The sequence below is a fragment of the Fragaria vesca genome, linkage group LG1 (assembly GCF_000184155.1).
Source record: "Fragaria vesca subsp. vesca linkage group LG1, FraVesHawaii_1.0, whole genome shotgun sequence".
NCBI lineage: Eukaryota > Viridiplantae > Streptophyta > Magnoliopsida > Rosales > Rosaceae > Fragaria > Fragaria vesca.
This window is the reverse complement of record NC_020491.1, coordinates 16,406,806-16,423,797: the sequence shown is the minus strand read 5'-3', so window position 1 is coordinate 16,423,797 and position 16,992 is coordinate 16,406,806. Positions and strand designations below refer to the sequence as shown.

General features: G+C 38.4%; 2 protein-coding genes and 1 pseudogene across 3 annotated transcripts in view; 1 reads left to right on the top strand and 2 right to left on the bottom strand.

The window, feature by feature from the left end:
• Positions 1-1,696, top strand: part of LOC101299040 — a 9,977-nt gene extending 8,281 nt beyond the window's left edge. The window contains exon 12 of the mRNA XM_004289385.1: positions 1,052-1,696. Coding sequence (XP_004289433.1) covers positions 1,052-1,696 — 645 coding nt within the window. The remainder of the gene's footprint in view (positions 1-1,051) is intronic.
• A 2,749-nt stretch (positions 1,697-4,445) lies between these two features.
• On the bottom strand, positions 4,446-7,837 carry LOC101298752 (annotated as a pseudogene). Its single transcript, XR_183857.1, has 3 exons — positions 7,567-7,837; positions 5,783-7,303; positions 4,446-5,699 (listed from the first exon to the last, which is right to left on the bottom strand). The product of XR_183857.1 is annotated as an uncharacterized LOC101298752 (transcript).
• Positions 7,838-11,600: 3,763 nt separating this feature from the next.
• Positions 11,601-14,607, bottom strand: LOC101293629 (pto-interacting protein 1-like). The gene is made up of 8 exons (XM_004288303.1): positions 14,432-14,607; positions 14,058-14,147; positions 13,632-13,882; positions 13,421-13,547; positions 12,962-13,235; positions 12,536-12,668; positions 12,326-12,412; positions 11,601-12,125 (listed from the first exon to the last, which is right to left on the bottom strand). Exons 2-8 carry the CDS (start codon positions 14,140-14,142, stop codon positions 11,994-11,996), a joined length of 1,089 nt encoding a protein of 362 aa, XP_004288351.1. The 5' UTR covers positions 14,143-14,147; positions 14,432-14,607; the 3' UTR covers positions 11,601-11,993.
• Between the last annotated feature and the right edge of the window lie 2,385 nt (positions 14,608-16,992).

The window sequence follows — 16,992 nt, the reverse complement described above, 5'->3', positions numbered from 1 at the left end:
CCGCACTTTAAGCCGAGTGCGGACATCCGCTCTACATCCTCTCTGTGTATATATATATATGTGGTTTTATTTGACATTTATATATTGACTTTGCAGGATGTACTCTTGTACAACTTTTTTAGCTCATCTCCTTTGAGAAATCAGTGGAGGGTCATTTATGATTACATGAAGGAGCAAGATTTACTTGACTCTACATTACCTAAGAAATTTCCAAGTTTCAATGAAGCCAAACACAACATATTATGCTCTGAACTGAAGCAATTATATGTTGCCGTTACTCGCACCAGACAGAGATTGTGGGTTTGTGAAACTGTACACGAGCATTCGAAACCCATGATTGACTATTGGAAGAAAAAATGTCTAGTGCAAGTTAGGCAACTTGATGATTCACTTGCACAAGCCATGCAAGTTGCTAGCAGCACAGAGGAGTGGAGATCCCGTGAGATTAAGGTTTGCTCAATTTTTATATTTCTAATAAAGAAATATCAACAATAAAAAGAGCTTATATTACTATTATTATATATACATGTTATATTTTTAATCAAAATGCCACTGTTTTCAGTAATAATTCTCACTTGCTGTATATGTATCTTGCAGCTATATCATGCGAATAAATATGGAATGGCCACATTGTGCTTTGAAAGAGCTGGTGATACTTATTGGGAACAAAGGTCCAAAGCTGCTGGCCTTAAAGCTATTGCTGACCGTATGCGAATGTCAAATCCTGGGGAAGCTAATTCTATTCTTAAGGAAGCTGCTGAAATATTTGATGCTATAGGCAAAGCTGATTCTGCTGCAAGATGTTTTTCTGATTTGGGGGAGTATGAAAGAGCTGGTATGACTGTTTTGTATCAGTATTCCTTTGTCCGAAGTATTATGTTAGTATGAAATGGTGACATTGTTCCTGTGATTCTGTTTGATCTATCATCTCTTGGACTTATTTTCTTCAACTTTTTTTGCTTGTTTTTTGTGTGTGTACTCCCAATTGTGATGAAAGCTCAATGGAAATCATTTGTTAAATTCTTTTGGTGCAGCCAGGATATATTTCGAGAAATGTGGCGACGGTGAATTGGAAAGAGCTGCTGAATGTTTTACACTAGCAGGATGCTATGACGATGCTGCAGAAGTGTATGCTAAAGGCAATTTTTTCTTAGAGTGTCTCTCTGTCTGTTCCAAAGGCAAACTATTTGATAGGGGTTTGCAATATATTGATTATTGGAAAAGGCACGCAGAACAGAACTCTTCTTTAATTAGAGGAGAGGACATACATATGATGGAACACGAATTTCTAGAGAGCTGTGCACTCCACTATCATAGGATGAAAGATAGCAGATCAATGATAAAATTCGTGAAGGCCTTCCGATCTATATTATTGATGCGGAATTTTTTGAAGAGTTTAGGTAGCCTTGATGAACTTATTTTGCTGGAAGATCAATTCGGAAACTATTTGGAAGCTGCAGAGATTGCACAGCTTAAAGGTGACATTCTTCTTCAATCTGATTATCTTGGAAAGGCAGGTGAGTTCAAAGAGGCCTCAATGCATGTCCTATTTTACGTGCTTGCCAGCTCTCTTTGGTCATCTGGCAGCAAGGGCTGGCCCATGAAGAAGTTGGCACAAAATGAGGCTCTTTTGACAAAAGCCAAGTCAGTTGCCAAGAATGAAACAGCTGACTTTTATGAGTTGGTTTGCACCTAGGGTGAGATTTTATTGAATGGGCACGATCCCTTGGCTGTGTTGAAACATCAAATGAAGGCTTCTCACATACAAGGAAGTATTACAGGTGAAGTGTTATCTGCTCGAAAAATTTTGGATGCCCATTTTTCTCAGAGGAATGAAAAGTATTTGTGGGAAAAAGAATTGATTGGTGATCTTCTGAAGCATTCGGAAGATTTGATATCCCAAAACGAGGTTTCCATCGAATCACTAGTTTACTTCTGGAATTTTTGGAAGGAAAAAATTATTCTTGTGATCGAGTGTCTAGGATGCCTTGAAACCCAAGATGTTAATGTAAACAGAAGTTATCAGAAGTTCTGGAGGCTGTTAATGTAAACAGCCTCCATACTACTTGGGAGTATGGAGGCTATCTAATCAAGTAAATTTTGAGTACGTTTTACTCCTCCGTGATGCTGAATGGGTTAGAGATGTGGACAGCAGTTATTTCCGAAGTCATAGTAGAGCTGCTTTCTGTAGGCATTAAGGTTTGGAAAAGCTTGAGGCACTTTTCAAGTTCTGTGTCAAGAGTTGATTCAACATTCTTCCAGAGCAAGGCTCTTACCTTCATATATGATGTTGGGGTATATCTCTTGAATTCCAAATGCTTGAAGCGTAGGTCTCAAGATACCAAGACACTGCAGAAATTTGTAACTTTCTCCACTGAAAGGTTTGTTGCATACATGTTTCCTTTAGACTGGAGGAAATCATTTAGAGAGAATATGATTTCTCTTAGAAGGACTGATGCTTCAAAGAACGTGTTGAATCAAGTTATAGTTTAATACATTAGCTCAAAGAACGAGCTTTCCTATGGGCAAATTGGAGGATCGCAATGACCATTCTTGGGTCTGGTAAACTGAATTTTGAACTATCTAAGAATCTTGTGAAGAAGTTGGAGGCCAATCCACCATGGAAGGACTTGATGGAGAGCCTTTGTGCAAGTACTGAACCTGAAAATACCAGTGAGAAACCTAGAGAGGTGTCGGTTATGTGGCTGTTATCTGAGGCTTTAGTTGAAACTTACAATGCAAACTGGAGGGTTGTTAGAGACTACGTATCACCTGGTTGCTTCTTTTATCTTGTGGAGCGTCTTCTGATTTGGGCTTCTCGCTGTCAAGGATAGGTTATCACTACAAGTTCTTGTTTCACTGAATGGTTGATGTACCAGGAAGAAGATACTCATCTGCAACCATCAATAAAGAAGATCCTTCATTTCGTCAGTGGTGTGGTTTCCAAATGTCTTTGCAACAGGGAAAATCTGATTGAATGGATTAAAAAGTCTGATGTAGATTGGAAGACCTGTTATTCACTACTAGTGCCGAGATTGGTCTTTTTATTATGCTTGCTCTGTGTGAACTTTGGGGTATGCTTGGACTTGCTCTCTGATGTGCTGGGAAGGAGCCATATCACAGAACAGCTTCCATGGGAATTTTACGACACCCTTAAGAGGTGGATGAAGAACAATTTTGTCAAGATAATAAATGTAAATGTGCTTGCAATAGCTTTCAAGAAGATTAATAATGCTTTGGTGATTGTGAGTTTTGGGCGTGATTGTTCAAGAGTCTTGTGCCCAGATACCATCTTTGTTGACATGAAGGCCACTCAGTGCAAGGATGACCTATTCAGAAAAATGTTTCTGAAAGCACCTGTCATTCAAGCTGCACAAGGTCAAATTGGTTCTATGGAAGCTGAAGCTAATACTCTTTGTGGTGGTGTACTCTCTGCAAGCGATATCCGAGCAGGGAAGACCTCTTTAAACTCCAGCTTGGTGGCAGAAACTGATATTGCAACTGATGAGCAGTTTGACACTGATGAGTCTACACTTAAGTCTGCACAACCTGATGCAGTCTCCACTTCTGCTTCTGCAACCCAGGGAAACAAAAAGGGCACCCGCAAGAATAATCCCAAGAAACATAAGGGACGAAAAGGCAGAAAGTAGCTTTGATGCAACTTTAATTTTCTCAAGTAGAAATCATGTATCAAAACCAGATCATCTTTGAGTACTACTTGGCAGTTTTTGTCAGTGTTTGCTGGGTGCTTGAAGCTAGCTAAGTGCCTTTTAAAAAAAGATTTAGTGGGTGATAGAAGCTGGATTGCAACCTTGACAAAAAGTTCAACATTGCATTAGATCTTTCCTTTAAAGATTCAATCTTTGCTTCTATTTGGAACTGGGTTTTGTTGATTGTGTTACAGAAGCTAGTGTTAGAAAAAGCAGCTGGGTGTTAGGTTCATTAGTACAATAAAATTTAAACATTGATGTTATAAGTTACAGATTGAGTTGTCAAGACTTGGTAAGCAACTTTGGATAGTTTGGAAACATAGGAATCGAGTTTGCCAACATGTCAATGAATATATAATATGTGCGTTAAATATAGTTTAATTACGAGTTGGGGACGAACTTGATGATCAAGAACAGCAGAACAGCACGACTGAGTGAGGAAATGATGATCATTCAATGATTTTTAGGGAATGATTAGCAAGGAAGTTCTGGTTAGTCATGGGTAATTTGCATTCACTTTTCTCTTTAACCCTAATTTTTCAGACCTAAGCTGTGCTCTGTTGCTCATCTCATACTGCTTTGGTTCTCTCTTTCGTTACAGAATGGGTTGATTTAAAACACACAATGGTTATTGGTATGGTATCTGCTGCATCCGCAGCTCAAGTAACTACCAATTTCCAAGATTTTGACAAAAGAATACCAGAATTGGTCAACATATTGATAAGTCAAAAGTACAGAAAAATGGAGGTACTACTAGTATATTTTCACTGCGAGCTATGAGAAATACATTTCAACTTTCAGTTCCAAATTTTTAATACACGCAAGATTATTGAAGAAAACAAGGTTGCCAAATTACTTGCAAACTAACAAGAAGGACGAATCAGGAAAACAAAATATACAAAGGATTTCTACTATAAAATATCAAATGCAGATAGGATACAAGAAACTTGGTCCAAAATTAATTTGCAACATCCATGCACATGCATACTACTATAGCTACTAGCCACACCAGATTCCAGAAATCACATACCTACAGGCATGTGTTTGGTAGGATAGCTTACCTTTACTTTCTTAAAGGAACATACTTCAAAATGCTGTGTCAGCGTCTATGAATTTCCTCTGCAAACTTTTTTCTCTTGGAAGTAAAATACCAAGCCCCATGCTAAAGAAATGAACACGGGCAATCAAATCCATAGGTTGCATATACCCGATCTCGAGTGTCTTCAATATAGTTCATTTACATGGGCAGTCGAATCCTAATGTCTGCATAATATAGTCATCTGATCCAGAAAGAACAAGCTTAAACTTTTCCACAGCTTCATATTCTTGCCTATCGAGAAAGAACATGCTTAACTTGTCCACAGCTTCGTAATCTGGCCTACACCTTCACATGCTGAAACAAAACACTTCCTCCTGACATACTGCCTTCCATGATTTGTAATGGACAAAAAAATTTGTAACATAGGCAGCTTGTAAGAACTTTGATAGTGTAATCGGCTTCGGTTATCAGCATTACTCTTTAGAAGCTCGTCAAGTACCCCAAAAGGGAGCAAGGATGAAAAGGAAAACTGGAGGTAGGACAAAAGATAAAGGAAGAAAAGGCAAAGAAACCTAGTTCTACTTACTTGGTTCACATGGTAAAGGTTTACATCCCATTAGATCTTTAGATACTCTAATGTGGATTTTTTTCAGAAGTAAACCCATTTGGTCAAAGGTCCAATAAACTGATAATACTCTTGCAGCTGTGACCATCTTAGAGCCACTTAGAGCCACTTGCTGCACATAAAGAGTAGTTGATTAAATCAAGTACCAGGTTCGGAAGCCACATCAGGTTTAGCCTCTGGAAGAGTAATAGAAATTGGTTGCCATCCTGACTGATGAGTAATGATCCATTTCTTCGTAATAATTGTCATATTCAAGATCTTGAGTACTTCACCCAAAGCAAGCTCTTGCAAGCATGCTTTTTTCATAATTGTAGCTGCTTCATATCTGTAGAGCAAATAAACAAGAGCCATGTCAGAAATCATTCAGCAATCTCAAGTAGCTATATATTTTCAAGAGGAGATAATCACCTGCATTGAGAAGCCATCAGTGCTGATCGTCCATCTGATGAACTCAGATATTTCTGTATAGAATCCCATGTAGCTTTAGTGTGCTGATTAATATTACCACCACTAAGATTCACACACTTCCATACTTTTTTATTTTTCCAATATACAATGGAATGTTACCCAGGTTCTGCTTCACTACCATATGTTGCTCTATTGCATAATCCAAAGCCTTCCTTACATCGGTATTTCGGTGTTTTGGATCACCAAAACGGATGCAATCCGTAATGTTTGCTTCAGTAGGCATAATTTTCTCTACTTTCAGGGTGTTCAAGGCTAGGAGAATAACGCCAATAAGCCCTTGAACATATTCAGAAGGTGGAGCACAACCTTGACTTCCCCAGCTACCATTACTGGTAGTGGGAATGTTGTTTGCTGTAACAGGGGTGGATGAAGGAGGTACATACCTGTTGTTCACAGAATCATGATGAAATGGCTGGCCACCCTGCATATTATGGCCTCTATGAGGTCCATTAAAGCCGCCAGGATTCTGTGACTCACTAGACCTAGGTCTATTATACTCTTCTCCGGTTCGATGTGGAAACCTGGGTGGATTTTGTGCATAGTTGGGGTAATCAGAGATATTTAGCTTTCCCATGTCAGGCACATTTGAAGGTGGAACATTTGTAGGTGGAGCTGAAGAAATTGGAGCAAAAGAAAATCGAGGGTCATCAGGTCCGGGAGGAATAGGTCGAAAACCCTGAGCATGAGAAATCGGAGGGAGCATATTATCCGGACCAAAATTAGGTTGCATATGGAAGTTGTTCGGCCTCATTTGAGGAGGATATTGGTTTTGCTGACCTAGAAAACTACTTCCATTACTTCCGGAAGGGACAGAATTTCCAGGGAAGAAATTGGGCGTAGACCTGCTAGTGGAGACAAAATTCTCACTAGCACCAAAGAATTCATGTGGAGCTTTCTTAAACTGCTTTGCCTGTGTCTGATCTGTTTGGTAAGGATAATCACTACTCTTGTCATTTTGGACCCCAACTGGCACACTTGAGGCTCTTGATATGTTGGGTTTATTTGGGTTTTTCCTGTTATGCTTCCCTTTAAATCTAGGATCACCACCACCCCTTCCACCATTAGAAGGCTTCTGATTTCCCGGAGCTTGATTGTCAAAGTTAAGTGTCGGTTGGTTGTTTATCTGATGATCTTCAGGCATCGAGTGCTGCGGCGGCAGTTCTGGGTTAAAAGAACTGGTGCTACCATTAGCAAGCTGAGACGATTCACCAGTCGTAAGTGGGGGGCCTCCGGCTGAGAGGCTAGTCCAAAGCCACACACTCTTTGCCGCGGCAATGAGTGGTGCAGATGCTTTATGTGGCTGCGCGAGAAGAATATTATATCTTCTCATTCGTAGCTGATGCAGAGCATTAGAGAAGTCCCTGTCGCCGGAGATAAGCAGATAATTGGCCGGGGCAGGGTTGTCTACTGCCCAGAATAGCATATCAACAAGAATCTTCTTGTCACTTGCATCTTTCACACCTGTTTGCAATCAATTAACAACCAAAAATAAAATCAACGATGATGTTGCATCATCAAATCATTACAATTTCACTGATCAAGCACACTGAATTCAAATATCAACCAATATCAAAATTAAAATCAAAGACCATAAATTGCAACACTCCAATCCAAAAATCAAAATAGTCTAGAAATTAAACAAAAACCAAATACGAATAAACAGAAAAATAAATCTTTATATATAGAAAAAAAATTCAATCTTTATTTAGAAAAGAAGAGAATACCGGCGGGGACGTGATTGAGGGCGATGCCGGTGCTGGAGAGCGCGTGCTGGACAGACGCGGGGATGCGATTGGTGTCGCCGTAGGCGGAGATGGAGACGGGGCCGCAGTAGTTCATCTCCACCAGCGCCGAGCTTATATTCTGAGCGATGGCGTGGACGTCGCAGACCTTGGGCACCTGGCAATTCTCTATGTCCCACCACACCGACGTCTTCGCCGTCACGTACTGCTTCTCCGCCATGTTCGCCGTCCCTCCGTTCACATCTCCCCGCATTGCCGCTCAACGATCGAAACCGAGATCTGATTCACTGATCGCTCTTCTTCGATCACACCGATTGATCCCTCAACTTTTTCTTTTTTTTGGGAATTTTATTTCTTTATTTCCATGGGATTTGTACTCTCGCTCTCTATGAACTCTGGGTTTGGGAGTCGTTTGTGTTTGGACTAGCTTCTTCGGCTCCGGCTTTATTCGGTGGAGGCTACTGATTTTACCGATTTAGCCCTGGAGTGAGTGGGCCTTGGTGGGGGGAGTTGGGAGGGGCAAAACTGTCCTGGCACCCAGTTCTGGCTTCTGGCTTTGACTCTTTTGAAGGCGATAATAGAGTGGTTGGCTGTTGACTCTCGTTCTCCTCCGTCTGCCAAAAAAAAATAAAAATTAATGTCTAACTTGATTAGTGGGCTAAACATATTCCAACCCTCTATGCACTTCTTCTAGTGCTTCCCTTGGCTTCCTCGTACTTCATACCAAAACGATCATTCACATCGTTTCAATTCAATGTAACTAGGTTCAATAGTCTTAAATGATTGAAACAAAAAAAAAATTAGGTTGTTTTTGAAATATCATATCAATATCATTATATCACAGTTCGATCAAAATAGTTAAGACTTTAGAAATCATGCTTCTTTTTATACCCGGATGACGGAAATAACAGTATTGAATTGTTCATAACAGAAGAGGAATATATAAAATAAAAATAGGATTTTCACCTTTTTATGAAGGTAAAGGATTAGGGAATACTCGGTAATTGTCATGGTCTATTTGATTGTGTCACTAACCAGGAGAAGAGGGGGGTTTGATCAAAGGTTACTGGATCAAAAGAAAAGGTTGTTACTCACTATTCAACTATGAAAAGCCAAAAGCAAGTTGTGAACGTGCATTATGAATCAGAACCTAGCTAGAACCCGGAAAGAAAAAAAAGAAGAAAAGAGGCTATTGTTTGATTTGTATGCCATATATATGTATAGTTGTGCCCCCATATCAATTCAAATATTGAATTGACAGAATTAACAGAAAAAGAACCACTAACTTTAGAATTTAGATAATGGTTTTTTATTTGCACCACTAACTCCCTCTAAAAAGAAGAAGAAAAAAAAAGTGTGTTCATGAAACTTGGGGTTTAGATGAAAGGATTATACCTTATAGCTTTCCCAGATGCACTAAGATGTCTTAGTTGCAAAGGTTTCGAATTCGGAATTGAATATAGCTTTGCATGATAGTGTTACAAAATAATATCAGTGGAATCCAAACAAAACAAGGTAATAAACTTAATTGTTTTTATCTATGGTAAGTTGACCTCTCTCCATTACACTTGAGGAAAATTTAGTAAATGCTTTATTTACGTAATTTACCGAATTGGAATTGATGAATTCAGTTTTTGGAAATTGAGTAAATACTTTTATTTACAAAATTTCCATATCTGAGATGTTGATGAGGATGTTGAAAAGGACTGAAAGGATTTATTGCATAATTCATGATTAAGTTGATTCAGATGGGTCTGTGAAATAGAGATTCATAAATGCTTGATCATAGTGAGGTGATAGGAAAAGATGTAAATGTGAAATGTTTGAATGCAAGTTTAAAACAAGAATCAATTTAATATTTTGGAAAGTGCAAAATGTTGGTTGGCTAATTAATTAGATTCTTTCAAAATACAAATTGATATTGTCATTGAGTGCATTAGTTAAGGGGGAGAGTTCTACTCTCTATAAATTGAACAGAATGTCAGTGTGAGAAATTAGCTTTGAGAATATTGAGAAAATGCATTTATAGTATTGCCTCTGAGTTGACATTGTGTTTCATGCTCATATTCTAACGCTCATTGTGAGAGTCAGAGAACTTAGGGTTTGCCTTTTCTTACTTGCATTTTCATATTGCATTTGAGACTGGTGTTGCTGAGTAATCTGAAGAATTCAGGAAGAAACAGAAAGCGGCTGGTTGAGTTAAAGAACCAAGCATACTGATTGTGGTAGAGAATCAGTAGATAGAATTCAAAGCTCTTGTGTAGAATAACTTGAATCAAATCTCTTGTGTAGAGTGAATGGTTGTGTCGAAGAAGCAAGGTATCTGATTGTGTTGAAGAAGCAAGGTACGTATCTGATTTTGTGTTAGAATCAGAGAATAGAACTGATAGTGTTAGAGTATCAGTTGATAGGTCTCAGTTTCTGTTGTGTAGAGCTACATGAAATCTATTCTCTTGTGTAGAGATCTTGAGTTGTATAAATAGAAGTGAGAATCATAGTACTATAGTTGTGTGAAGAACTATACACTTTGTAATCTCTAATTCAAGTTTATATTGATAAACTTGCTTGGTGTTTTTTTCCTCATCTTGCTTTTTTCCTGGTTATTTGGTTAACATTGTTATTAATTGTCCTTTTCAGTATTATATACCTCACAGACTTGGCCTCAAGTTTTCAAAGGTTTGCAGAATCCTTAGATATTTGATTTTGATGAGAAGTGTAAAGAGCATTGGTCGCATACCCTCTGTATAAAGGGTGAGTAGAGTTTGAAACCCTAGGGAAAGGGAAGTGTGATGGCTTGACAAAGGGGACTTGTAAAAGAGGTTAATTGATTAATAACCTAAATTTTACTTTTTTACTTCTTTAAGTGAAATCTGTAAAAGATTTTTAATTCAAATGATTTTAACGTATCACTCATGGTGAATGCCTATAACTACTCGACACTCGCCTCCTTCCTTCGTCTGGAATTCGAAGACGACGGAAAAGAGCTTGAGGGCGACGGAGATGGAGAGCGATAACCGTATGGACAATACATTGTATCAATCCATAACCGTACGTCGTATTCAAGGAGGAGGATCTCTGCAAAGAAAAGGATTTGAAGCAAGTCTGGAAGAAAGAGGTGGCATGGAAGCAGTGTTTGATGCTAAGGGCCTTTCATGCGAATTGAAGTGGGATGAGGATGAGATGACTGTCGGTGCAACACGACGTACAAATAATCGTCTGGATAACTGGGACATCGTTTGGAGGGCTGGGCGTGCTCTCTCTGTTCTCTCTTGTGGTCTCAGCACTGAATGGGTTGAACCAATCGTCTCCAGCGAAATTTTTACTGATGTCGTTAAAGTTATAAAAACAGATGGCACGAGTGAGGATGCCTTTTTAAGTAAGTATCATGAATTCATAAACAAATTTGAACGTGAATTTGAACTATGGAAGAAGCTGTCCTGCGCTGTTCTTTATCGTACTGCAGCTGTCGTGGTTCTTTCAGATAAACCTGAATCAACAAGTACAGTGAGCAATCTTGTGAATCGTTGTCTTCTTGGCGATGATCATTTTGATGAAGAACATTTTAGTGAATTGTAGTCTTATGCAGCTCTGGCCACACTTAAACTGCATTTTATGAACTTTCTAGCTTGTTGCTTTCTCTATTTTGGGTAGAAAACATTGTACTGATCTTAGTTTATGCTTTATGTATGCGTGTCGAGGCGGTTGCTCTCTCTCTCACTCCATGTTAATTTCTAGTCGGTAGCTTTGATAGCTATCCCAAAACCAATCACCATATTTCTCTTCAATTATCAGTCACCATGAATTTTTTTTTTTTTTCACGGTTTCCTGAAAGGCTTTCAATGTGCAGGGACTAATTCAGGCTTCCAATGTCCTGGAAATCTAGTTATAATATATACTTCCTCCTCCCTAACCGCCAATCTCGTTGATTCGAACTTGGGTTCAGGTTCCACACCGAGACTCTTTATCACTCGCAACATATAATTACAACGCTAAGCTCATTTATCAACTCATCTAATAAATGAATAGATCCAATGGTTTCATAAACAATCTGTGAAATTATAAACATTACACGATTTACACCCCCATGACTTAGATTTTAATATAGTTCCATAAAATGCAATCGAAAGATTTCACGGCCAAACTCATTCATCAATGAATAAATGTTGAGTATTATATATATAAAAAAAATGAAAACCCCGTCCAATAAGAACATACCCCCCTTGCATTATGAACAAACTACATACACAGTAAATAATGAAGCATATAGCATTGTGAACAATTTACCACCACCCTCTGAAATAATCCTTTTGTTATATTATGCATACTGAACAACTGAAGCATGCAGATTTGACACATCTTCACAGCCAGAGCTAAAGGAGAGAAGGAGAGAAGGAGACTGAGACTGAAAATCACAAGCTTGGAGATTCACCAGTGGGTCCAGGCCGAGCATTTAGCAGGGGTTGTAGGGCTTTGACCACAATGCTCATGTTTGGGCGGAAATCAGCTTCATATTGCACACACAAGGCAGCAACAGCCGCCATCTATAATCAAGAAATAGTAGTATTTAATACTAGATGTTTGCAAAATCAGACTTGGCTATAATGTTGTAGGCCATTTCAATTCAAATTCATGGAGAAAATAACAATAACTGTTTAGCACCCCACACTCGTTCCCATGACACAAGTGAATCCATCAAGATTATATAACTGGTATATGCATGTTTGTTAAAGATAATGAGTACCTTCGCAACAGCCTTTGCGGGGAATTCTCCTCCTAGTCTTGCATCAACACACTGCCTAACTTTGTCTTCACTGAGTTTTGGTGTAGCCTAACACATCCCAAAAGTTCCAACATCAGCTTCGTAAATATGAACAATAGCGTTTTCCTATGTCTAACAACAATGAGACAGACAATGGGTGCATTAGAAAATAATTAGGAACAGATATAGTACCCATGTCACTAGGCTCTGCTGTCCCCGTGGTAATGTATGATCAACAGGTTTTCTTCCAGTCAAGAGCTCTAGCAGCACAACACCAAAACTGTAAACATCACTTTTGGCATTCAACTGTCCAGTCATCGCATATCTGTTAAACACAACAAAATTAGCGAGTATATTAGTAATCAAGGCCCGGGAGATAAAATTCCAAAGGTAGCATTTATTTAATGGTTAAGCTGATGCTCAGACTGATTAATATGCAATAAAGAAAAATGACTAATCCTAAATCCTCATAAAGAAATTGGGCCATCTTGAAATTACAAGTCTGAAGGATTTGCAGCCATCAAAAAGGCATTATTTTGTTTCAAGTCGAGAAAAACCAAATGCATTACTACATAGTTGCATGATATATGAGTTGGAAAAAAACAAAAAAAAGCTTACTCTGGGGCGTGATAACCAAAGGTTCCAAGAACACGAGTAGAGTGAAGACGTGCTGCCATATCAGGAGCTTGATTGGATAAATCAAAGTCTGCAATCTTAGCAACATCATCATCAAATATTAGTACATTGCTGGACTTGATGTCGCGATGAATGATATGGGGATCCGCCTTCTCATGTAAATACTCGAGTCCTCTGGCAGCACCCACTGCAATTTTAACACGTTGTGCCCAGGTTAGAACAGGACCAGGTTGAGCTCCTTTGACACCTTTCCTTCCTGCATTGAGAACAAGATATGAGTTTAATCAATATGGTTTCTGTAATTTGAAAATATGACAACTGTTAAGCATCTACAAAATGAAGTCCAAGAATAAAAGCAGCATGGGTAAATTCATTGCCTATGCAACACATTAACCAAGGTTGTGAAGCTAAAGACACCAATTATATAGTACTCTTACATACCATGTAGAATATCATGGAGAGATCCATTAGATGCAAACTCGTAGGCAAGAACACGAGAATTTCCATCCACACAGTAACCAAGCAGTTGAACAAAATTATCATGTTTCAGCCGTGATACCATAGAAACCTGCAGCAGCAATTCATCAATTGACAAATGAAATTTAACTACTTCACGCGACAACAGTAACAATGAACTGGTTCTTCTACAAACCTGTGCAAGATATTCCTCATCAGGTTGTTTGCTGGCATCTAGCTTCTTGATTGCTGCATGCTCCCCACTTTTTAGTACCCCATAATATACTCTTCCATACGAACCTTCCCCAATCAAGGCATTTGTCCCGAAGTTATCCGTAATCTCCTTTAGCTCCTCTACCGGTATAAGCGGAACCTCAATAGGCTGGACCTTTACGGCTTGACCACCCCTGGGCGCATTACCAGAGGCATGAAGACTTCCCTCATTCCCTGAGTCAAAAAAAATGGCCTCAGTTTGGATACCAAAACTTGAATCGATAAAACCAGCAACATATATGCAAAAAACAAATGCAAGTCAAATACCCAAAACAAAAATATTAGTCAGCTTGAACATACAGGCTGGATTCAACAAAGGACCTAAGACTATAGAGACGGTGGGCATTACCTGCAGGGTTTTTCATCATGTAAGGACCTCCATTGTCAGTAGCTTTATGCATATCATCTTCATCACAACAGCTGAAGCAGCTCATGATTCCTTTAAACACACACAAAAAAACCCACAGTCAAAATGAGGAAATGAACAATACCCAAGTCATGAACACACAAAATTCAGTAAAAAAGTAAAAAGGGATCCGCTTCAATCCAATCCCATCAAACTTGCAGACCTTTGGAGACAAATTTCGTTGCTTAATGTAATAAGCAACAAAAAATTCAGCTCAGCTGGATCAAAGCCCAGATGAAAAAGAATAAAACTTTAAACAAGAAAATAAAGATCAGAGAAAGAAAATATGATGGGTAGATCGGGAGAGATAAAATTACCTGAATCTGAAGTGGGGGAAGTGAGTCAGTGAAGGACTGAGTTGGTGGAGTCTTGGGAGATCTGAGATATGAGCTCTAAAGCCGGCGAAGGATGCGCGGCGCAGGATAGGAGGGAAAAGGGTGCGTAGGATAACCCAATCAATGAACCAAATGAGAATACGCTAGTGATTTTGATTATGAATTCTATAAATTCTATAAAAATTTATTTCATTTCTTAATTCTTACTCTGTTTCGGTGTTGGCCAGATTTGACTCTTCTGTGCTTCAGTTTTGTCCATTTACTTTTATAACCTCAGGAAGGGTTCAAGCGCGGCCTGCCACGTGGTGAATTCAAAAGAGTCTGGAAGCAAAGCCTTGACCTCGTGGAATTCGTCTCTCCCCTCCCGGTAACAGTAACTTTATCGACAAAACGCTTCTTATTTTTATTTTTTGGCGAGCAAAACGCTTCTTATTTGTTTTGGGTCTGTACGCTTTTGGGTCTTATTTGTCAAGTTTCAATCACTAGCAGGAAGACTTGCGTACAATTGAAATAGCCACTATCTATACTCTATATGCAAACACAAGAGTAGAGAAGGAGAACCAGAACATTTCCAATTTGTTCCCCTACTGTGTCTTGGAAGTTTTCGTTGGTAGGATGCTCAATTACCCAGATAACAAAACCAGTTAGGAGCCACTTGTTATCCAAAGATAGGTTGATAGTGGTTGAAAGAAAATCCACAAGTTCCATTTGCCATTTGGTACCAACATTCCCACACCTAAGTCCGTTTATGGTATTGTAAAATCAACATACTGAGATCTGTTCTCACTGTGATAGTAACATCTCCAACAACAGCATCAAAGTTCGATCATTAAATAGAATAAACTCATAAACCACTTCATGCGGCATAGCTTCTATTGCAGCTTTGAATACATCTATAGAGAAGCCAGTGACATGAGTCGTAATGGATTCAAGAATCTCACTTGAACACCGGTTCTTAGTTTAATTGTTTCACTACTACTCAATTCCCTCATGGATCCTCCAGGCCATATGATTCTTCCAAGATCAACTGTAGAAGCTAAATTACTCCTTTGCAAGGATGGAATGAAATCTTCCTTATCATATAAAAGTACAACATCCATCCATTTGAAAACTTCAATAAGCGCCCTGATTCCCCTGCGCATGATCTCAAGTTCTCAACAATGAACGGATATTTACTAGCCAGCAACCCGCGGGTGATCAACTTAAAAATGTGACATTCGTTTTAGGATCATTTACAGAGTTAGTGAGTTGGTCTGCATTCTAGGATCATTTACAGGGTTGGTTCAACCACAAACATATTCTATACTACCTTTTTTGTTGACTAATGTACACTACCTTGAACAACTATTTTAGAGAACGGTCAATTGGTAAATATATCACCTACATTGTTAAATCTTATGAAATTAGAGAAATATTAGATCTTTGAGGTTCAGAACGGCATTGTAAGCAAAATAACAGAGAGAGAGAACTGAATGTCACTTTAAAACTACTTTATATTTGCAATATAAATAGTCTGACTTGTCCCAAAGTCCAGTGTTAGCCAAATTTGGAAGTTATATACATGGTACAAAATGGTCATGCTTGATCAAAAGATGGGCTATGTAAGTTCTGCTGGTTTAAATCACATCCACGGTTCGCAACTGAGTCGGTGTCCTTGTAAAGACAGAAATAGCAAAGCATCCAAATATTGGAACTTCACCAGTATCAACAATGGAGAGAACCTAAGAGTTGGAAGTGACAATATGCTACTTCAATTCTATGCTACTTATAGTTTTAGAGGTGCAAAGAGGTCAACAACATTGTAACAATAGGTTCCCAAGAAATTTCTATACTAATTCATTTTATTTGTCAATCAGGTGGCTGTATTTTTCTATGGCAAAACACATTCACAGAAGCTAAGAAACAAACCAATACTGCAAAGAATCGCATTCATATTGACTTATAATATTTAAAATCATATCAGATTTTGTAGATACATGGGATAAAGCAATTCAATTCTGGCACAAAATCAATTGCAATCAGAAAGTTAATAGGGATTTTATCTGCACGGATATTAACTTAATATCCACATAAACATTTCAGATAGGCAAGCAAGAAAACTCATCCTTTTACAACTCACATGCCTAAGAAGCTATTCCACATCAGTTTAATTAAATTTGAAAGACAGATAAGCCAGACAATTTGCAAAAACAGTAAAATCTAGTAACTTTGTTGAACTAGAAATTGATGGGTAAGTTACATTATTAACTTAAAGAAGTAACAAATTTAACCCAGTGTCTTTCAACTGTCATAGTAATAGTTTATTATTTTCTTGCTAGTTCTATTTGCGACAGTTTTGAAACTAAGATGCTTTAAGATGGAAATTAATAGAACAATAGAGATCATAGGTACTGAAAGAAATATTCTATTCATGTAGTCTTCGGTCTATCACATATCATATTGTAACATAAATAAGTGTGGGAAAAAAAAAGGGCAGAAGCATATTCAACTTAATGAAGATACTACCTAGTAGTCATTAGTCTGCCCTCCAAAATCAGATCAAG

Bases quoted from the DNA above. Each gene is read 5' to 3' on its own strand.
- LOC101293629 (XM_004288303.1), bottom strand. From the start codon at position 14,142: ATGAGCTGCTTCAGCTGTTGTGATGAAGATGATATGCATAAAGCTACT. The intron at 13,236-13,420 runs GTATGTAAGAGT...TTCTCAATGCAG, and splicing joins TCTCCATGATATTCTACATG to GAAGGAAAGGTGTCAAAGGA. The intron at 12,126-12,325 runs GTACTCATTATC...TCTTGATTATAG, and splicing joins CCGCAAAGGCTGTTGCGAAG to ATGGCGGCTGTTGCTGCCTT.